This window comes from Durio zibethinus, chromosome 26 (genome assembly GCF_047325235.1).
Source record: "Durio zibethinus cultivar Kanyao isolate XHJ-2024 chromosome 26, ASM4732523v1, whole genome shotgun sequence".
Classification (NCBI taxonomy): domain Eukaryota; kingdom Viridiplantae; phylum Streptophyta; class Magnoliopsida; order Malvales; family Malvaceae; genus Durio; species Durio zibethinus.
In genome coordinates, this window is record NC_143187.1 from 12,408,457 (window position 1) to 12,431,304 (window position 22,848).

At 33.0% G+C, this 22,848-nt stretch overlaps 3 protein-coding genes and 2 pseudogenes across 5 annotated transcripts; 2 read left to right on the forward strand and 3 right to left on the reverse strand.

Moving 5' to 3' along the window:
* The first annotated feature begins 906 nt into the window (after positions 1-906).
* On the forward strand, positions 907-2,863 carry LOC111318817 (putative F-box protein At4g22030 pseudogene; annotated as a pseudogene).
* A 1,384-nt stretch (positions 2,864-4,247) lies between these two features.
* Positions 4,248-6,024, forward strand: LOC111275210 (uncharacterized). Its single transcript, XM_022860391.2, has 2 exons — positions 4,248-4,712; positions 5,386-6,024. Exons 1-2 carry the CDS (start codon positions 4,430-4,432, stop codon positions 5,766-5,768), a joined length of 666 nt encoding a protein of 221 aa, XP_022716126.1. The 5' UTR covers positions 4,248-4,429; the 3' UTR covers positions 5,769-6,024.
* Positions 6,025-6,056: 32 nt separating this feature from the next.
* On the reverse strand, positions 6,057-7,713 carry LOC111275212 (S-type anion channel SLAH4-like). Of its 2 annotated transcripts, XM_089755468.1 has the most exons (3): positions 6,968-7,713; positions 6,747-6,847; positions 6,057-6,522 (listed from the first exon to the last, which is right to left on the reverse strand). In XM_089755468.1, exons 1-3 carry the CDS (start codon positions 7,623-7,625, stop codon positions 6,247-6,249), a joined length of 1,035 nt encoding a protein of 344 aa, XP_089611594.1. In that variant the 5' UTR covers positions 7,626-7,713; the 3' UTR covers positions 6,057-6,246. The 2 variants fall into 2 exon arrangements, with proteins under 2 accessions (XP_089611594.1, XP_022716128.1); XM_022860393.2 differs by having other exon boundaries at positions 6,747-7,713.
* Positions 7,714-9,438: 1,725 nt separating this feature from the next.
* Positions 9,439-11,590, reverse strand: LOC111318818 (mitogen-activated protein kinase kinase kinase 18 pseudogene; annotated as a pseudogene).
* Positions 11,591-17,419: 5,829 nt separating this feature from the next.
* Positions 17,420-22,041, reverse strand: LOC111275213 (aspartic proteinase-like). Of its 2 annotated transcripts, none has more exons than XM_022860394.2 (14): positions 21,990-22,041; positions 20,791-21,168; positions 20,611-20,671; positions 20,123-20,217; positions 19,915-20,027; positions 19,659-19,827; positions 19,513-19,552; positions 19,310-19,374; positions 18,891-19,004; positions 18,696-18,760; positions 18,438-18,594; positions 18,232-18,351; positions 17,849-17,937; positions 17,420-17,750 (listed from the first exon to the last, which is right to left on the reverse strand). In XM_022860394.2, exons 2-14 carry the CDS (start codon positions 21,160-21,162, stop codon positions 17,666-17,668), a joined length of 1,545 nt encoding a protein of 514 aa, XP_022716129.1. In that variant the 5' UTR covers positions 21,163-21,168; positions 21,990-22,041; the 3' UTR covers positions 17,420-17,665. The 2 variants fall into 2 exon arrangements, with proteins under 2 accessions (XP_022716129.1, XP_022716130.1); XM_022860395.2 differs by having other exon boundaries at positions 18,211-18,351.
* Positions 22,042-22,848: the final 807 nt, after the last annotated feature.

Below are 22,848 nucleotides of genomic sequence, written 5' to 3' on the forward strand. Positions count from 1 at the left end.
TATTTTAACGATATTAATATGATTAAAATAAAAAATATAATTATATTATATTTATATCTAATTTTTTTATCATATTATTATATCATATTTAAAATCATTAAATTTATGTTGAAGATTTATGCCTGAATTTTTTGAAATTTTAAAATACCAAAAATTTCTTCAGTCCACACGTAGAGAATTAATTTATAGTGTACAACATGAAAATTTTGACTAAATTACCATTAAAGATATATTACTATTGGTTAAACATGGTTTTGGTTTCTTCAATCCACGTACCAGTTTTGGCATTTAGGGCGTAGGTACTTTCTGTGAAATTAGACTAATTTAGATGCTGACCAGTTATGCAAGAGCTAAGACAAAAGACCGTGGTCCCGACACTGTAGTCAGTTTCAAGGCTTGTTACTCGTTGTCGCCGCTGAAAGCCAGCGAAGAAAACACAAGATGCCAAAGACTCAGCAGTTTGGTGTCATATTTAAGGGTATAATCGAACTAAATCAAATTGATACATTTTTTAGCTCGAATTTAATTTTTAATTTATTATTTGAATTTGATTGAATTTTATTTTTTTAATTTAAATTTTTTTTTAATTAAAATCGAATTATTCGAATTCGTTCGATTAAATTCGATTAATATATAAAATTAAATTCGATTCTTATACTCGATAAAAATTCGATTATTTATGTTCGAATTCGAGTTTAAATTCAAGATATTTTATTAATTAAATTAATAAAAAAATTTAAATATAAAATTTTGATTAAGTTCGCGAACTACTCGAATCAGATATAAAAATATTCGAATTCGATTTAATTGATGAGTCGAACTATTCGAGTTCAAATTCAACTCGATAATAATCGAATCAAATTCGAATTTTATTAAAATCGAATTCGAAAACTTATAAATATTAATGTATCATTTACCCCTAATCGTACCATCACATGGAAAGCGGTCTAATTAATTTTCTAAGCCAAGAGATCTTGTTCAAACGTTCAGGCTTCAACGATTAATCGTTTGTTTTTACCTTTGTTTTTCTACCCTTTGTTTTTCCCAATGAAATGCATCCTAGCATGAAATATAAATAGAATTCATTCCTTTCAAAGCCGATTCACTTTAGTCCCCTTAGCGTAAACGATTCATATTAAGAAGCCAAAGTACGACGGCCATGGCAGGCAGCCTGTTGTTTCCAAAGAGTTTGCCTTCGTTGCAATGTCGTCGTGGAATAGTTGGTGCAACAATTAGTGCACCAAGGGTTCTCTGGGGAACTTTCTCTCTCCCAAAGCTCTCTAGTAGAGGTTTGGTCGAGGAATCGGAAAGGAGAAATGGTTGTACACTTGCAACCACTACCCTTCTGGAAAACGATTCCAATCTTTCTAGCCAGAAAACCCAGAATTATTCAAGACATAACACAAAATCTTCTGATCCTAAGGTGATTGCCAAGCTTTTTGCAATTATGGAAGCTGTTGCGGATAGGGTGGAGATGCATAAGAATATTGGAGAGCAGCGTGATAACTGGAATCACCTTCTTTTGACTTCTATTAATGCCATGACTCTCACTGCTGCCACCATAGCTGGACTCGAAGCCACAATTGCAGCAGGGCCTCCCCTTAAGGCACTCAAGCTCTCTTCTACTGGGCTTTACATAGCAGCCACTGGCTTTTTGGTGATGATGAACAAGATTCAACCATCACAGCTTGCTGAAGGACAGAGAAATGCTGCAAAGATTATTCAAGCAGCTTCATGGTCAAATTCAAACAACATTATCTCTTGGCAAACCTGATATCGATGATGTCAATGAAGCAATGGACAAAGTTTTAGCTCTTGATAAGGCATATCCACTTCCTCTACTTGATGCTATGCTTGAGAAATTCCCTTCAAAAGTTGAACCTGCTAGGTGGTGGCCACAACAAAAGCGAAAGGATGGACTTGGTGGGAAAATAGAGGGAAATAATGGGTGGAACAGAAAGCTGGAGGAGGAAATGAGACAAGTTGTTGGAGTTTTGGAGAAGAAAGATTTAGCTGAGTACACTAGGTTGGGTGGCAAAGCTCTAAAACTTAACAAATTCTTGGCAATTTCTGGACCCTTGTTAACCGTTTTAGGGGCTTTGGGATCTTCCTTTGTGGGTACTACTCATTCTTCATGGCCTGAGATGATGGGAATCATAGTGGGTGCAATGGCAACTGTAGTGAACTCAATGGAACATGGCGGCCAAGTAGGAATGGTGTTTGAGATGTATCGGAGTAATGCCAGCTTCTTTAAGCTCATTGAAGAGAGCATAATGTCAAACACCAATAAGAAAGATGTGGAGAGAAGAGAAAACGGAGAACTTCTTGAAATGAAGGTAGCTTTGCAGCTAGGAAGGAGCATATCAGAGCTCAATCATCTTGCAGCAGCAGCATCATCTACAAGAAACAAGGAAGTAACTGAAGAATTTGCTAGCAAGCTATTTTAACATGCTTAAAAATTATTAGTCTGATTCTGATATATGGTTCTTCTTACATGACAATTTCTGTCCACATATATACAATTCCCAATTGTAAGGCCTCACTGTTCCTAAGTTTGGGACTCCTCTGGACGGATGAATAATTAAGTACCCTGAAAATGTGAGCAAGTATAATGGAACGAACATCTCTTTTGACAAGAAACACGTGGTTAAGATAATGTGATTAAAAAGTCTACTTAACCTCGCATTCTTAATTTGTATTATTGACAATGTTCATACCTTGTTTATTTTTATATGTGCAAAACATGAAAGGGAAAAATTTTAATCTTTTCTTAAAACATCATTATAGTTGATTACATCCATAGATGGGTGTTTCGTTTTGATGGTTGAACTTTGAATTTTCGTTTTAAAATAGCAAAAAATATAGATGCATTGAAAGCCTAGTGGCCTAGTAAGGCAAAAAGTGATGTGCTGCTGCATATAGTTATACGCTTTTTGTTTTGCAGCATCCATCAATGATGGATCTGGTTACCCGGCTTGATTAAACAAAATAAGAATCACTAATGCCATGAGATCAGACTCCCATCCCACATGGCCTAGCTCCTCCATTAATTTTGGGACCACCTATACTTTTAGACGATTTGAAATTAGACGATGGATAACGTCTTATTTTCAATCAAAGATCTTCTTTTTCTCCCTTCCCTACGCCTTTTTATTAACAGTCATTTTTGCTTGATTAAAATTGATTAGGCAGTGAACCCAATAATTAATATAAATTAATTTATATAATTACTCTTTAAATATAATATATAATAAATTTAAAGTTAAATTTTTTTTTTGTTATATTATAAAGATAAAATCTTAATATAAGTAAACAAAAGAAGAGAGGTTGGTTCGAAATTAAATCTTTAATGTTCCTTTAAATATTTTTAATTATTAAATTAAAAGTTTAGGGATTAAAATTTAAATTTTAATACTTGTTTTTAGTACTAAATTCTTATATTTTCAATCTTTTAATTTATATTCAGACTATAACTTTTTGTATAAAAAAAAAGTTAATTGTATAATAATAAGATGCCCTATCATGTGTTTTTTATTTTTATTTTATGGGTAAAGGGTTAGGTTAATTTGTTTATTTCACTTCATAATGTTAACAAATCTAAGGCAAGAAATATTGATTGACCATTATGATTTGTTGTTGCCTTCAACCGCTGGATCTATGCACACAAAATTTATGGCTGGTCATTGCCTTTTAATATCATCACCTTCTTTTCTCTTTATTTTTAATTAACTAATAATACTACTATACATGTAACACTTCAATATTTAATGAAGATAACCATTTCTTTTAGAGAAGTAACTCAATAATGGAGTTTCCAAACTTGAAAGATGGAAGTATGACTAAGGACATTTTTTAAAATTATATCTAAATTTCCCTTTTAAAAAACCTTTAATAATAATAATAATAATAATAATAATAATAATAATAATATATTTGTGTAACTTCCTTAATCAAGCTCATGATTAGAGTTTGAGGTAGAGGAATGAGGACATATAAGATTGCTTACATTTCAAGAATTGTTTTTCACCTTTTTATTAGTTAGTTTTTTTTTAATTACTAATTCTTTAATAAAAAAAGAAAGTTGAAAAAGCTGAAAGCTCACTTTCAGCCTTTCGTGTAATAAGATAAAGTAAAAGGTCCCTAATTTAAAAAAGAAATAAAAGAAAGAAATTAAATAAGCTAAAAGGTAAGGGGCCTTTTAGAAAATAACCAAAAAAACTTACCCCATCAAAATCGACGTTGCCAACGAGTATTGCAGTCCTTTGGCTTTCTTCTTCTTCTTCTCCTTCTTTAGCTCTCAATCTCACTCTGATGCCGTACATTTCAAATTCACAATATTAACTTCCTCCTCCAATAAGAAGCAAGAGATCATTTGACATTTTCAGTTTTCACCCTTTTTGATTTTGGGTTACCAAAAAAAAATTTAAAGATGATTCAGTTACTGTTCCTGGTGATATTCTCGGAGATTGCGGCGATCGTGGTATTGTCATTCAAGACACCGTTAAGGAAGCTGGTGATAATGGTTCTGGATCGGGTCAAAAGGGGACGAGGCCCGGTGATGGTGAAGACGGTGGCGGGAACGGTATTCGTAGTGATGATGTCGAGCGTGTATAGCATGATGAAGATCCAGAAACGTTGGATCGATGATGGTTCGTCTAATCCAACGGACCAGGTTCTCATGGCCAAACACCTTCTTGAAGCTACTCTCATGGGTAATTTATTCTTTCTTCAATTCTTTTAAATCTAGCCGTTGATTGTTAATAGCCTGACTTTTCACTTTTGTTGGGACAATAATTTGTTTTATCTTACCATATGAAATTCTAAATCCATGTCGAAATTTTTATTATTATGTTATTTGCTGTCTGATTTTGTTTGCCCAATTCTTTGTCTAATTGGCATTTTAAAGCAAAGGAAAAAAAAGTTGTGATTTTTATTCAGTTGCTTCTTTTGGCCAATTGGCTGAAGAAAGAAATATGCAATTAGGCAGGTGAAGTCAGGATTTAGCTCAGGTTCTAATTCTCTCAGTAGTCTGTATTACCCTTTCAATTTTTATTCAGTTGCTACTAGTACTGCCATTTGTTTGTGTTTCCAACTACCAATATATACATTCAAAATAATAAATCCTCCCACATTGTTTATCTCCAAAGATGGTGGAGCAGACAAATGTTACCCTGTTCTTTGCGTTCATATAAACATATGGGACTGCCATGTTTTCATTTGCTCTCTTGATTTGATGGTTCTTAACTTTTTACATTGATTTCCATAAGTTGTTATTTTGATTTTTAGTATTGGCTTCTTAGTCCAGCTTGAATTTCATGGGGCTGTCTGTTACTTTCTTTTTGGTCTGTTAGACTTGTATTTTTAATGATAGGTAACTTATTGCAGGAGGATCACTTTTCCTAGCACTAATGTTAGACAGATTACACCATTATATCAGAGAACTCCGGATAAGAAGGAAGAACATGGAGGCTGTCAAGATGCAAGGTCCCGGTTTTGAGGATGGAAAACCTGGTGGCTCAGACAAAGTTAAGGTCTTGGAGGAAGAAGTAACCACTCTGCGTGCAAAATTTAAGCAGCTGGAGTCTGATCTTGAAACAAAGACAAAAGAGATGAATGCTGCAGAAGCTAATGCACTTGCTTTAAGGAAACAGTCTGAAGGTTTTCTTCTTGAGTATGACCGATTGCTTGAGGAGAACCAAAACCTTCGGAATCAGTTGCAATCTTTGGACCAGAGATTGTCTCGTTCAGGTAGTAAGAAGAATACCTAAGGAACTGAGCACCTCTTGCAAAATGTTTTTCAGTTTCATTATCATTTTTCAATATAGTTATTCTGGAGTTTTGTAATGGATTTGTCGGTTGCAGTTTTGTTGTAATTCATGCATCATTTTAAGTGTGGACAGAAAAAGATCCAAAGCAAAAAAAAAAAAAAAAAGGGTGTAGGAAATTAGCTTTTCTTTGTATTTTGGGCTTGATGTGTTTGTTTTCATTAGAATTGAAATATTGAATGGATGACTATTGACTCGACATGTTGGAAAACATTGTAAGAGTTTGAAAACTAGAAAACTTTTGCGACTCAGGTTTCTCCCCCTGAATGCGTAGATAATAACTTGTATAGTCCAGGAAAATGGACTTGTGAACCAACAAATTGTTTGGTAATAGACTTACAAGTAGCGTGGAAATTTGCCTGATTGATGTGCATTTCTAATTGTATTCAATTATTGCTTCATCTTCCACATGTTCTCTGGCTCAAGTACTTGATTTCTGATTATCGGAAAAACTCACTATGGGATCAGTTTTACCTAACAGCTGGTCAGTGTTGACAGCTGCAAGCATCATTAAGCCAAGAAAAACCAGAACTGACAGTGCTGATAACACAAGCATTAATACAGTTGCTACATGACCTTTCACCTCTTGTGCGTATTCAGCAGCAGCCATGGCAAGGAAGGTTAACGGGAACGAGTAAGCCCACCATGCAACATTGAATTTCCTCATAGATTTCTTGAAAAGAGATGGCCTGCAAGCCTGTAAAAAGCGGTCACAGCGATAAATGTTTAAACTTCATTCCAACTATATTTTAAGACTGATGTTGCTGTTTGGTTTGATTGCTATACATGGTAATGTTTCTAACTGTCAAAATTAATCAGCTGCAGAGATCAGATTTTTGCATTTACTAACATGAGGAAGCTTTAGATCCATCTTAACGTTGTTTGCTTGCTAAAAATAAAGAATTATGAACGTAAATTTACCAGAGACATGAAGAGGAATACAGAGAAGAAAAACAGCATCTTAGATGTGGTGTCAAAAGCTCCTGTAATCGAGTTCCAAGCTAAACTTGCCATGCTCGGTGCTGCAATGAACAGGAAAAACGTTGGCCTTAATATCAGAGGAAGGGAATTGCCACCTGATAAGCGCTGATAGAGTGTGACAAAGAGAACTAAATAGTGCACCACACCAAGTGACCACATACAAATTGCACTCTCTTTCCACCCCATCTTTGCTGCAGCTCGAGCAGCTACAAAGTTCCCTATCACCGATATCTGGCTAGTTGGATTTGCCATTATTGATAGAAACCGTTTCTCTGTTGTAAACCACTGTCCATAGATTTTAATATCAAGCATTGCCAAGGGAACAATAAAGATCCAACAGAGGACCAGATAGTAAATACTAGTGTTTGGAAAAAGTGTTGGTGCAGATTGGAGCAAGATAAGCCATGAAATCCAAGGAGCATAAAAGTAGTTTACTCCTATATGGTGCACGAACTCTGCCTTCACCAAGTGAAAGTGAAAGAAACATCTGAGGATGTAAACAAAGGACAGTGAAATTTGTGTTAAAATCGCAAGGCACCATAGGACCAAGCAAACTGAAGATGGGACTTTGAGGAATAGTTGCCAGACATCTTGAGATACAGTACCATTTGGTTCAGTCAGAATCTTCCATAACATAGCTTGGCCACCAACTGAAAGGCTTATCCTAAAATACCCAGCATGGAGCCTTGTTAAGATGGAAGATGGATATGGCTCCGCAGCATTGTTGATCGAAAAGCTGTGTTTCTTCTCTGGGCTAGTATTGATGATGGAAGCTTCGATTATGACCTCAGTTGGTGGTTTGCGTTCTATTTCTCCCATCACCTTATAATTATAGGTTTGAGGGTTGATCTGGCGTTGGCCTCTTGGCTACAAAATTGAAGTTTATTAAATGAACTGCATTTGACTTACCCTTTCTTTTAGCTAGAAGCTGTTTATATAGGATCTTAGAGGATGAGAGAGAATTAACAATTTAAAAATTATAATACAAAATAATAATAATAAAATTTAAAAAAAAAAATTTAATTCACGTATTAATTTTACATATTATTTTATTATTTTGATAAAAAAATTTTACTCATTTAAATAAAAATTAAATTATTTTTCAAAACAATTATTTAATCACTTTTTATGATTCAAAATCACTATTACACATGATCATTAAGTGATTATTAAATACGATAATCGAATCATCATAATTTTTAACTTATCACCTCATACCAAATATTATGCATATATAATACATAAAGACAAAACTATTGGGTCTTCCCTGGCCAACATATGTGATATATTTGTATAAGAACTTATAACTAACAAATTACAGGAAACGTTGGGAATGATAGAGACTTGAAATTAAGTGGAGTTTTACCTTTGTCATTGAGGATTGATTTAAGAAGTTGATGATCATATGTAACTATATGAACAACAAAAATTAACAAGAGTGAGGATTTTCATGTTATTGTGTTGAAATAGAAATCTTTTCTTTCATTTTCTTGAATGTAGGAAAACATCAAAAGCCATCAAGAAGTGATTGGAATTCGGTGGGAATAGTCGTATTTTTTTGCTATTTTTATTGTAAAATGTATTCTTTGTTCTAACAAATCTAAAAGCTAATGGGTGAGAATAATAAAATAATAATAATAATGAAAAATGAGGGGCATATCGTACTAGAAGATGAGTCATGAGTGGGATAAGAGACTAAAGAGAAGAATAGAAAATGGACAACATGAATGGATGGTGTTTTGCTAACCAAATTCCTCAAAAAGGAATCGATAAAGCAATGGTGTGGGAGGCATTGGCGTCTAACATGCCGGGGCTGATAAGATAAGAGATACTAGTATTATAGTTTTTCCTGATCCTCAAGTTTCTTTGCTTTGTGGCATCCACTTCACTTTGCTTCTTTTTACTGCCTTAATCTCTAACCAAGATCAAAGGCCTTTTATTAATTGCTATATAAGTAGTTTCTAAATTCTTAAGTGATATTTCCGGCTTTGAAAGGCCAGAAATTCACTGCCAAAGGTTAGTTTTTTGAATAAATGTAAAGGTTACATATATTTATATACATGAGTCTCAACTCACAAGTAAGACCATGGTCTTTTAGGTGGAGATGGTGATAAAGAGATTATTTGTTCCGGGGAGAGGAAAAAATGAGCAGTGAGGATTTATAATTAAGGAATGAGAAGGGTGATTTCATTTACCGGCCATAATTCTTCTGTTTACTAGTGAACTTTTGATAGATTTAATTCGAGACTCAAGCGTTTTTTTGTTGATGCGTTGGTTGCTCCAAAATCGAGCTCGTATAAAGGGCAGAGATCGCAAGCATGTGCACTGGAATAATGAACTCCCCCTCCCCACCCTAGCGACCCTAGAGTTGACTGAGAAACGACGAGTCAAAAAGCAAAATGATAAAGGCTTGTAAGTAGGAGGAGTTGGGGAGAGAACTCTTAATTAAATTTCTTTTATTGTTAGATAATAGTCAATAATAAAAAAAGTATCCTAACATTTGGTTCAATACTCTTCTCACATGTACTATATGTTTTTCTTTTTCTAAAGAATTTGACAATCCCCATGTTCTCTCTAGGTTGTCTTAATCGACAGTTTCACCATTTTAACAAGAAGGCTGATACTGCAAGCCTTACACAGAAACCAGTATTTTGATTAGCACTGAAACCACCATTACAAAAACTAAAGCTAAGACATAAAATAAAATATTAAAACAGCATAGCATGAAGTCACGGAGCATTTCCAAGAAACAACAAAATAAAAAGCACAGAAATATTAAAAAGCTCACTTTGGCCTTGGGTCCGTATGTTTATTATTTATACAACACCTAATCGATTTGCTCCTTAATTCTCCAAATATTAATGAATATAGGAAAAACTACCAATCCTTTGATGAAAGATTACGACTTGATAATCATTCAGATTTGGAATTTGATTTTAGGGCTTGCCATTTTTGTTTTGACAGAGAAAAAGAAAAGGAAAAAGGGAATGTCGTAGCAGTTAGCAGACTGGACTGTGGATTGTAAACAGAAAAGCGTTGGTCTTTTTCCAGTCTTTCGACACTAGGTCCAGTCTAATAGAAAAAAAGACTTTGGAGCAGCACCTGCTTCTTTTTTTTCTTTGGACCCTGAAGTAGGCTTGGTGGCTTTTGTGTGGGTTGGATATCTTTCCTTGAGATGTCCAATTTGCTCCTTGGTTCTGAAAGAATTAATGGACGAGGCCAACCAATCCTTTGCTCAATGATCACCACTTGATAACGCTCTTAATGGACGAATAGAATTTAAATTGTGCACTTAACTAATGATTTACCACCCAGAAAAATTGCGAACAAAACAACTTCGTTGGAGTCATTTATAGTAGGAAAGAATGCAAGCAGTAAAAAATGGCATAGAAAAGTAATATTTCTCATTGATGTAAATCAATTTTATACATAATATCAATGAACTAGTTTTATAGCTACTTTCACCACTATTACTGCTAGAGTTATCAGTCTTTTGCTCGCTAATCTTTGTGGGATAATGATCGATTAGTAAATCATAATCCTTGCTCACCCTGCTATTGTATCCTCCACAACTAGTTGTGGTGGGTTCATCAACATGGTTCTGTCTGCTAGGCCACGTTTCTACTTCCAAACTACTATTGCTTCTCACTGTTAGCCAATTTTCATCCCATTCCCAGTTGGGCATTTTTGAGAACAAAACAAGATTGTCTTCACCCAATTGCTGCATCCTTTTCATTAAAGGTTTGTTGGTCAAACAACTTTTCCTGGAAGGAATCTTAATTGTATCCAACCCTTCCATCGAGTCCCATATGTGTCGATGCATAACGCTGTTGGGTGTGTCCAATTTAGAACCTTCAGTTTCCTTCACTGGAAATTTTGATTCCTTTACAAAATCATGTGCAAGAAGTTCGGTTGCTGACCATCTCTCAACAGGGTCTCTCCTCAAACACTTGCTTAAAAAATCCTTTGCCTGCTCTGAAATATTGCTTGGTATTTCTGGCACATTACATGAGAATCCAATTTTGTACAGGGCCGATACAGCATCGCCAACATCAGGCCATGGGGCTCGTCCGGTAGCCATCTCGATGGCTGTACATCCAAGAGCCCAGACGTCAGCAGGGAATCCTTGTTGCTCGCCACGCGCCACCTCTGGTGCCATGTAAACAGGAGTACCGGCGAATGAGCGGGCGGCAGTCGACACCAAATCAGCTCGCCTAGCACAACCCAAGTCAGCAATTTTCACCCCATCATCTGTGACCAAAATATTCTGACCTTTGATGTCACAATGCACTATTCCACTAGAATGAAGAAAGTCAAGGCCAAGTAAAATTCCTCGAGTGTATGATCGAACCATGGCTTCATCAAGGCAACCACCGTGCTTGTGAATTGCATCCATGATGGTGCCGTTGGGAGCATATTCTAAAAAAAGATTGTATAGAAGCGTACCACTTTCGGATGAAATGTCAAACCCTTCATATGCTACAACTTGAGGGCAGCTTATTTTAGATAGAATGCTCTGTTCTCTTCTAAGAGATTCTGACTGAGAGAGCTCAGAGGACTTAACAGCAAAGACATGACCGGACAGGTTAGCGGTGGCAATGGAGACGGTGGCAGTGGATCCGCGGCCAATGGTTCTGCCACGGGTCCAGTCCATTGGTAATGTGGAAACTTAGAAGGGGATGTGAAAATTTATAAACGGAAAAGTGAAGTTCGAAGTTTGGAATGGTTTGGTGAGTTGGGTGGTAAGCATTTATATGGAAAATCTTGTGGCTTTAGTTTGTTGAAGGTTTGGATTTAATGCAAGACAAGAAAAGGGATGCTTTTTTAACAGCACATTTTTCTTAGTGGCCAATGGGCGACCGCCGTTTCTTTCTATCTTCAAACCAGAGAGTTCCACATGGCAAAAGGAGATTGAATTAAAAGCTTTGGCCGACTGGGCGGCTGGCTGCTTACATTGCTTAATCTTGGCATGAATCATATTACTGTCACATGCGCACGTGAGCCGCATGCGTAGAGTGCGGTGCTAATGTGCTAGCTGTAGCAATGAGGACCCTGTAAAATGCTCATTGGTGTAAATGTTGTGGGCCTGCTATATTCCTAATCCTACCTTTAAGTAATTTAACAGTAATTAATTACTTTAACTTCTACTTTAATCTAATCTATAGTGCTTGACTTCATAGAGCTGCTGTTTAATTAGATGCTTACTAATGATAAAACAAATGTGTAGGCTAATTAGAAAAAGTTAACTCTCCCTTATCATACATAACATCAATGGTTCATGAACTAGTGAAGAATAAATTTAAGATTTGAAATCTTTAAAATAAGTTAAAAGTCGTGAATTCATGATCCAAATGATCAGATTTTTCTTCATTAGATTGCTAAGTGTGAATTACGTATATCAAGTTCGTGTTCATGCAATTGCTAATTGACAAAAACAAGATTGCAACCCAACACCCAACAATCTAACAATAGTTGACTAATTCTTGCATCCTTGAAAAGAAAGACTAAAAGATAGTTACCTAAATTGTTAGATATATAGTTAGTTTTCTTGGATTGTGGGTGAAGTTTACAAGAGCCAAAAGGCAAAAAGAGCAGGCTGTGTAAGAAACTCCGAAAAGCAAAAGGATTGGTGCGGTTGGAATTTAGTTGAGAGAAGGAAAGGCAGCAACCTAACAAACCCAACCGCCCTGCACAGCTCATATTCTCGAACCAACCCTTCTTGTCACTTCAAAATCACAATTCATGTCATTAGTTGGTTATGATCTTTATTGTAGCGTGATTGCTTTGGACTCATGGTTGGACACTTTTGACGCATTGCGTGGGTGTCTTTTGGCATTTCAAATAGGCGTCCTTCGTCAAAAAAACCCAATCAGAGTGTTGCTTTGCTTTCATTCATGTGAGTTGTGACAGCCACCAATTCAATTCCTTCGGCTAATTGGTTTAATTTCAGCTGTCGGTGAAAAGGTCCGGGACCCAGTCTGTCTGTTTCCCCCTCACCTTTCTTTTCGTTGTCTAAATTCCATGCCTTACTGGTAATGCTTAATCGATTGAGCCAATGATATGGGTTTACTTTTGGGCCAGTCCAATGGGATATGTGTTCAATTCCACATACTTGCTCGTTAAGTGTTAAAGAGACGTACAAAATAAGCGCACATAAAGTTCGCATGGGAAATTTATAGGAAGATATTCTTCAAGTGTAAACAATCCATAAATTAAATTTTGGTAACGAGTGGCATACAGTTTATTTAGGAGTGCCAAGTGGCAAGCAACGGTTGGGCTTTTTTATTTTTTGATTTTTTTCTTTTTTCCTTTTAAAAAATAATAAATATTTTTTAAAATTACAAAAAACATATTTTTATTTGGGAGTACCACGTGTCAAGCTATGGTTGGCCCTCTTTTATTTTTTCCATTTGGTCTTTATATTTTTTCCTTTAAAAATATAACATATATTTTTTAAAATTATAAAATATATATTTAAAGATTGTATTTTATACGTGGGATCCACTTATATCATTTTTTTTTTGTTTTTGTTTTTTTATCTTTTTCAATTTTTTGTAAATAAAAAAGTAAATAAGATTTTTTATTTACTGTTTTCACACACTCGAGTGACGTGTGGTCAACAGTTTCGTTTTCTCTCTGATTATCACGTGTCATTTCAGGTTTTTTTTAAATTTTTTAAAAATTATTTAATAAATAATTTTAAACATTATAAAAATATATGTATATTTTTTAAGATTTTATTTTTTATATTTGAGACTTACTTATGCCAATTTTTTTATTATTTATTTTTTTTCGATTTTTCTCTTTTTAAATAAAAAAGTAATGAAAATTTTACGATACGTTACCGGAATCCAAGCCACGTGTCATTTTTTTATTTTTTCCTTTTTTTTTTCTTTTTTTCTCTATCTTTTGATTTTTAAATACTTAATAAATATTTTTATAAATTTTATTTTTCAAAATAGGATCCACTTTATACTAAACTTTTTATTTTTTTTTCTTTTCTTTTTTTTTAAAGATTTTTAGTTTATTTGTTTATAAGATCCATTTGATTTTTGGTATGCCACATATTTGTTTTTTTTATTTAATATTTTTTCTATTTTTTAAATATTTAAAGATTTATAATAATGTTTTTTAAAATTTTAAATTTTTTTTGTCTCACCATCACCGATATTATATCATATATTAAGTTACTTTTTTTCTTTTCATTTTTTCATTTTTATAATTTTTTCTATTTATATTTTTTTCTTTTTAAATATTTATAAAATTTTGTAATATTTTACCTTGACACAAATTAAGTTTTTTTTAAAAAATAAGTTCGGAGTCGAAACCATATTTATGATATTTGTCTTAAGCTATTTTAAGGTATATAAAAAATTATATTTTATTATTTATTTAATTTTACACATAATTATATATTATATTAATAAAATTATTTTTTATTTTAATTTAATAAATTAATATTTTAAACTTAGATGTCAATGTAACACTTTTTATAGGCTTTTTTCTCATTTTTATATTTTTCTTTTTCTTTTTCACTCTTTTCGATTTTTTTTTTGTTTTTGGTATTTATTTTTTATTGGATAAATCCATAACATTAATTTTGGTAATGTATAGATGAATAGTGTTCATCCATTAGTGTGCCGCATGTTAACCCGTGTTCGGCTTTTTTGTTTTTTTGTTTTTGTGTTTGTACCTTTTTTTTTGTTTTATTTTACTTATTTCTTTTTAAAAAATAAATAAATTTTGTTAAATTATAAAATATACATATTTATAAAAATTGTATATTTATGTGTGAGACCCACTTATACCAAAATTTTTTTTTGCTTTTTCTTTGTTTCTCTTTTCGATTGAATTACATGCAACTAAACTAATTACAATGCTTCTTTTTCTATGATTAATTAAAATTATTGTAATATTCATCTTAACAAAATTATTAAAATACTCTTCTTAACATAATTAGCCAAAATTATTATAATGTCTCTATAATCATAATTACGAAAATGCCTTCATACAATCATTTGCCAAAATTATTATAATGTCATTCCTATTATATTTACATAAACACCCCTCATATTATAATTTATCAAAATTACTATTATATTTATGAAAACATCCATCATATTATAATTTGTCAAAATTATTATCATACCCTCTAATAATAATTACAAAAATGTTATTTTATCATAATTATGAAAATACCCCTTATAATTGACAACAAATATTATAATACCTTCTAATCATAATTAAAAAAAAAATCCATTTTGATTGCTTCATATAATATCTCTCCAAATGTAATTACGAAAATATGTCACATATTATGATTTATCAAAATTATTATAATGCTCTTTAAGTATAATTACGAAATACCTTTTTAATTATTGCATAATTACACATTAAATTTTAACATCATATAATAATATGAAATGAATTTCCTTAGGAAATTATCATAATATCTTTTTAATTAATTGACAATTTAATTACATACATCCAAATTGATTGTAATACCTTTCTTTCTATGATTAACTAAAATTACTATTATACCTCTCTTAACATAAATATTAAAATACCCCTCTAACCATAATTGACCACAATTAAATACATTTCTACCATCATTTGACAAAATTACTATATGCCCCTTTTACTATAATTATAAAAATATCTCTCATATTATAATTTGTCAAAATTATTATATACCTTCTTATCATTGTTATGAAAATATGCTTTTTATTACTTCATATATACATATGAAAATAAAAAAATATGCCTTTTTAACCATAATTACTAAAATACCCTCCTATCATAATTACAAAAATACTTTTAATATTATAATTTGCAAAAATTACCATGATACTACTCAACCAAAATTACGAAAATATTTTTTTATCATAATTACGAAAATACTCTCATCATATTATAATCGACTAAAATTACTATAATTGCCTCTCTTACCATAATTATAAAAATACGTCTCATATTATAATTGATCAAATTATTATAATACCCTTAAGCATAATTAGGAAAACACCATTTTGATTGTCTCATAATTATACATTAAATTTTAACATCTGTATAATAATATAAATTAATTGTCTTAAAAAAAATAATAATAAAGCTCTTTTAATTACTTGACAATTAAATTACATGCATCTAAATTACTGTAATGTACCTCTTTCTATGATTAACAAAATTATTATAATACCCTTCTTAATAATTTACTAAAATATCATTCTTATCATAATTGGCCAAATTTATTATAATACCCCTACAACCATAATTATGCAATACCCTCCTACCATCATTTATCAAATTATTATAATATCCCTTCTGTAATTACAAAAATACCCTTTATATTATAATTTATCAAAATTATTATAATACTTTCTTATCATAATTACTTATGAAAATAAAAAAAAATTGTAACCAGAGCATAGTCGAATAGTATTTCTAGTGGGAAAAATTTTGGTCAATAATTTCTAAAAATATAAAAATTTATTTACACGAGATGTAATTTTCATATGAAAACATATAGATATCTTACGGTAAAAGTCCACTTATAAATAGATTTGTCCAAATATTGAGTTATCTGTTCAAACTTAAAAATTTGTCCAAAATTCAAAAGAATTTGATTATAAATTTTAGATCTTTTAAACGGGTTTGACCATAAATTTTAGATTTGTTTAAAAAATAATCCAAATCTTCGAGCATAACATTTAAGGTATAAATTCGATTTAATTTGATCTGAATAATTTTTATATGTTTTTATATTTATAAGTAGATTACATAAAAATAAATATGTTCTTAAATAATATATGTGTTCACATTAGTATCATATGTCAATATGGATCAATTTCATTCCAATATCAAATTAAATTAATAAAATCATTTTTAAATTTTATTTTGTTGATTATTTATTTTTTTTACAATCAATATTTATTATAAAAATTATTTTTATTTTTTAAAATTGAAATATGTATCGGTTTGAACGGGTCTCAATAACTCTTTTTAAAAATAGTTCGAACTTGGACACTAAAATTAGATATATATTTCGAGCTGAACGAACTTAAATGAATAAAAAATTTATTAATATTATGTCTAGACCATGCTCATGGACAGCTTGCTTATCTAATTTGGGTTTTGCATATTGACCATCAACCGCATGAAGTCGTTTCACACGCTAAAAAAAAAAAAAGAAGCCTTTTATACTCTCACAGTGATTTAATCTACATCAGACCTGACATGGCAGAAAGTTGCTTCCTACTCATCCGCCCATACCTTTGAGTGGATTTAACGATCCGCAAAGGTTTTTTCTTTCTTTTTATCTTTTGACCCCTTTTGGTGTATGACAATTACCAAACGTTTACAGTGCCAAGGTTTAATACTGGTCGGAAAGCAATTTGATTAGTTGCATACCGGCTGTTGGGTTTAAACAAAACCTCTCTCGCCTAACAATTCTTGGTGGTTAGGGAGGTTATTATGGGATAAACACGAACCTCTGAACTAAATCTAAAATCAAAGTTTCCAAAGACTAAAGACTTCCGGATGGTGTACCAATTGCACATTTCTTTTCCCAAGTAATATAAAGCTCAATAATCAAGAAGAAATGGATATGGAACTGATTAATAAATATCTTTGACCATTGATACTTCTTCCCTGGTTTCACAACTTTGACTATAGCAAATCCTACTTTCTACCATGTTGGTAAAACAGAGCAAGGACGGCAATATTTACAAGCAACACAACAACGATTTTAGGTTTTAGGCTGAGACCAGTGATTTCATATTACCACCATCTTTATAGAGTTATACATAACACAATAGCGAATGCGCATTAAAAACTCAGGTCCCCATGGTAAGATCTTTTTATGCCGCCTCTGCAAACCCAACTCTCATTTTACCATAATCAAACACGGTGTGGTAGCGACCCATGAAGACATCTCCCAAAATCCTGCATCAAACAAAGTGTGAGGAGAGAACCCAAAAACTATGACTTGAGATGGTTCAAGAATTGGTTAAGATAAAAGTATTAAGGCAAAGCTAAAATACCAGAGAGGCCCACGAGGAGGAGGAATATCCATGGCAGTAAAGCCACTGATGCACTGAGCTTCAGAGCCTTCACCCACCTTGAGGATGTACTGATTACGCCACCCGGGAAAAATTAGCGTTTGCACAACATATTATCAGTTGAACAAGTTTTCAATCATACATATATACTTAAAAAATTTTGACGAAGGACAATTTCATGAACATGTAATATATATATATATATATATATATATATATATATGCAGATGCAAAAGTCATCCCAGACAATGAAAACTAAAGAATAATAGTCCAATCTGAAACAGTCATATTGAGAACCTGTGTGAATCTGAACCTTGAGATACGAATGTTAACAGACTACTAACTGAAAATAAGGATGATTGTACCTCTTCTGGGGCAAGGTCAAAAACTTTGCCGCCAATAGTGAAGGAAACAGTAGGCATGGAAGAAAGACTTCCACAGTCAACAGCAGATTCTCCCATTGGGTTTGGCATTCGATCACAAAGCTGAATAAGTATCAAATGGAAGAATCAGCATTGGAAGGAACGCACTTACAAATTATTCAACAAGCATCAAGTCTATCACATGTCACCTGATCAACATAGTTCAATATGCGCTCTTGAGTCTGATTCTGCCTTAATTGGTTCTGCATCCACACAACTGCCATCTCACAAGCAGGGCACATAGCATCACGAACAATTCCAGATGATTTCCGATTGCTCTCATCCACCACACTCTCAATGCCCATGCTATACAAAAATATTCGAGCACCATTACTTCAGAGCTTTAATACAAAGTCATTAAGATCTTAATTAGTGAAAACACACACACAAAGACCTCAGAGCCTGACCTAACACCATGAGCACCATCAAAAGTGCACAATCCAATTTGGGAGCAGATTATCTGTGGTTGAGCCTGTTGGAAACAGTATGGGAAAAGCCAGTCACTAGGTGGAGCAAAGTAAAAAAGTTGAGAACAATCATGCGGCTGAAGATTACAACAAATGAATAAGAAAATTTACATTCAGAGTGAAAGTAGCATTCACCTGAGCTATGAGTAAATCCATTATGGTTTGCCCATATTGTTGAACCACTGACTTGCACTCCTGGCTAACCACTCCAGAGGCTCCAATTGCTTGGTTTATCATGGTAATCACAGTCTGAATCAAGACAAACAAACAATTGGAAATGACATCAATAACCAGGTTAACAAGTAACACAAACCATTATGCATTATTTAATCAGCAATATGAAATCTTTCTCCAAGTGATTATTCTCACTCTTTAAGAACAATACTTGAGAATGTCTTAACATTTATCTTTAGACACCATTATTACATAGCTAGAATAATTTTCCAATTTTGCCAACATTTAAAGCCCAGGTCAAAATGATTAAAAATCAACTAGCTAAATCTGTTAAACAAGAGACTGATCGAAAGACCCAAAAATGAAACATTACAGCTTACCGTTGGACCTACAAGCAAAGAAGTTCCAGAGTCTGCAATCGCTGCACAGCCGCCAGCACAATATCCTGAATAGAGTATGCCCAGGTCAGAACCACAAAGATATGTGCAAAGAACATGTTTTTGCTTAAAAAAAAGTAATTAAAGAGCTCAAGACTTTATTTAATCTCACTTTAAAAGTACTCTAGGCATTGAAAGGAACATACCAGTTGGTTTGTCACCAATAAGAACATCACCCATGTCAAACTATCCCAAAGAAAAGATAATTAAGAAAAATGAGAAAGATTAAATGATATATATATATATATATATATAAAGCATTTATCTGGCACATAACAATTTAAGTTTCAACCTGCCAATAGCCTTTTTGCGTTACAGGAACGTATGTGTGCTTGCCCTTGTAGTGGTTTGGATCAACCCCACCAAACACAATTTCACCACCCGCTTCTTCATCTACATTGCGGTTAAGCCAAAATGAAAATACCGGTTCCTTGATAAGACCTTGTTTGATTATGTTGTACCTATAAGACAAACAAGTAGTCGATGAGAAGCTCATAATATCAAGAAACATCTTAAATAGACAATAAAAATTAAAACCACAAACATACCACACTGGGACAGCATCCCCCACTGAAATCTCCTTGAACCCAAGTCCTAATATCCCATCAAATTTGGCCGCCAAAAATGTAACACCTGGCTCCTTAGTAGCCTCAATAAATTCCTAATAATGAAAATATTTTACTAGGTTACCTAATTCAAAGTTTCAAACTAGTAGATCATTCGCAAATGACTAAGAAGAAGATTAGCTCCGCTTACCTGATCTTTCACAACCAAGTCACCAACTTGAACATGATCATAACTAAAGAAACCAGAAATAGCTCCAGTGCCATATTGAATAGAAGCAGATTTCCCTACATCAAATATGATAATACAACTTCTGTATTATTTTAGCATCCATGGGATGAATAGACACCATAATGCTATATACCAAGTGAGCCAATAAGAAAACCATTATCTAAAGAAATTCATGCCTTATAATTTCATTAATAATAAGCCAGAAAAGCATGCATAATGTTATATGTTGCAAAGACCACCTTCCCACTTAAGTCCATCCTACCCCAACAAGGACCACCTTCAAGAATATCAGAGATAGACATGATTATTTTTGAAAAATTAAAACTTCAAATATAAGTATTCAAATGAATAAAATCAGGAACTTAAAAATTGTTCTTATGTCCTTAACATCAGGAAGAAACAAGTTTCTGAAACAATTATAAGTGCAATAAAAAAAGTAGAAGACATACCATTCTTCTTATAGGTACTTGACTCACTTGCCTTGTACCTGGAATGGAAGAAACACGCAACCTACACAGGAATGGAAAAACATAAATCCTGTGCCCTTAACCACGTTTGCTTTTCCAATTATCAAGGCAAATAATTTCATTTCCTATACATTAATAGTAAACATAAATGTAGGGGCTCACCGAGAAATAGCACTTAGTTGATGGTACCCACAGATTTGAGCTGCCTGTGTCAAATATCACAGTGAACTTTTGTGGTGGAGTTCCAACACCAATCTCACCATAGTACTGAGCATCCATGTAGTTCTTCAATGCAACAATATCAGTCTCCTCAAAGTCTCCAAGATTATTACGGAAACGATACTTTTTAATAATAGATGCTCTGAGAGCCTCTCGATCCTTGGACTCAAGCTGGGAAGCAAGCCGGTTGTTTGGATCCAATTTTATCTTTTTAAGCCCAATTCTAACCAATTCATCATTGGATGCATTTACCACATAAAACAACAGGGACGAGATGAACACTGACAGCACAACCACATTGACAGTCGTTCCCATATTAACCTATAAACCACCATTGACCACTCAATTGTTAGAAAAACAGATAAAAAGACAAAGAAGAAATATATGCATGTATGAAGCAATGCTAATATCAACACCATCCGCCATATCTTTGAACCCGGCAAGTTATAAAAAACTTGTAACTTTAAAAACACCTTAAATGTATTCTTTTTTTTTTTTTTTTTTTTTTTCTGTTTTAATTAGTTTCCTACACACAAAACTAAAAAAAAATAAAGGTCTTTCATTTTTAAACTGCTATAGCCAGTTAGCAACAAGAGAAAACAGAGGTCAACAAATATTTAATGCTTAAAATTTCATACTTGATCCTAATCCCATCAGCTCAATCAAATTGAGTCCTCATTTCCCGTCAAGCAAAGAACTAAAGTAGTTAGTAAATAAACCTTTATTAAAAAATTTCCACATTCGGTGAAGAAAAAAAATGAGTAAAAAGAACTCTCATTTAGCAGCAAACAAGCAAAAATAAAAATTACTGAAATTTCGCATTCAAGCCTTAACTAAATACTATCAGCATTTAGCAACCAAACAAACAATAAACTACTAAGAAGCAGTGCGGTGCAACAGTAAAAACTCAAAAAGATCGATCAGAAATAAAACGAAGAAAATTTGATGAAAGTCTTGAAAGCTATCATTGTAGAAACATCAAAAGGCCAAAAAAAAAAAACTTATGATTGAAGCTTCCACTCCTCCAAGAATCATCAACATAATCCGATCAACAAAATAGCATAAAATACTATAATACCAAACAAAATGAAAAATGTTAAAATTAAAAAGAAAATGGAGGATCGAGTCGGAACAATGCTCACCGAAATATTGAGACCGCTTAGGCAAAAGCATACAAGAGAAAGGAAAGTTGGTGATGAGAAAAAAGAAACAGAAAGAATATATAGGGTGTGAGAGCCAGTAGGAAGAAACAGAGAGAGGTACCCGAAAGCTACCTGTCATTTTCCTAAACCCTGTGGGGCCCAGCTCAGCAAACCTTATATAATCCGGTTTTTCAGCTGATACTTACTTTTTAAAATCTGAGCCGTTCTTCATTTTTCAACAGCTGGCGTTTAACGGTTAGATAAAATATGAGATGATGTCGAGGCACACGATTTGCTCGTTTCTCGGACCTCCAAACATAGACAAAGAACAGCATAAGTTGATGTTGACGATTCCATGCTTCCCGAGCTGGCGTTTCAACGCTTTATCTTTGTGGGTAAATACCGTTGATTAAAAAATGGGCGGTTGTTATGATGGAGAAGATTCGGGGGGTCGAGGTTTACAAAAAACAAAATTAATTGATTTTAATTCAAAACTGAAAAATGATTACGTGGCAGGAAAGCATGAGTTTTAGATAGTTTGTCACGCCACACCTGCTCCATATATCTTTCATTGCTTGCCTCGTTTAACAAGTTTTGTTTTTGTTTTGTTGCATTAGTGAGAGAAAGAGAGAGAGATGGGGTGGATTTTTTATAGTTAATTTTGTGGGAATTTTCATTGAAAACAAAAATTTGGCAAGTCATGTACTCAAAACCAAAGATAATGAAAGCATATCAATGATTCATGAAGCTAACAATGGGCAAATTGATTAAAGAGAAGGATGTTGCCAACAAGCAAAGCTTTTTTGGAGGAGCATGTTTAATAATAAAGGCATGAATATGATGATTTACAACAGTTCAA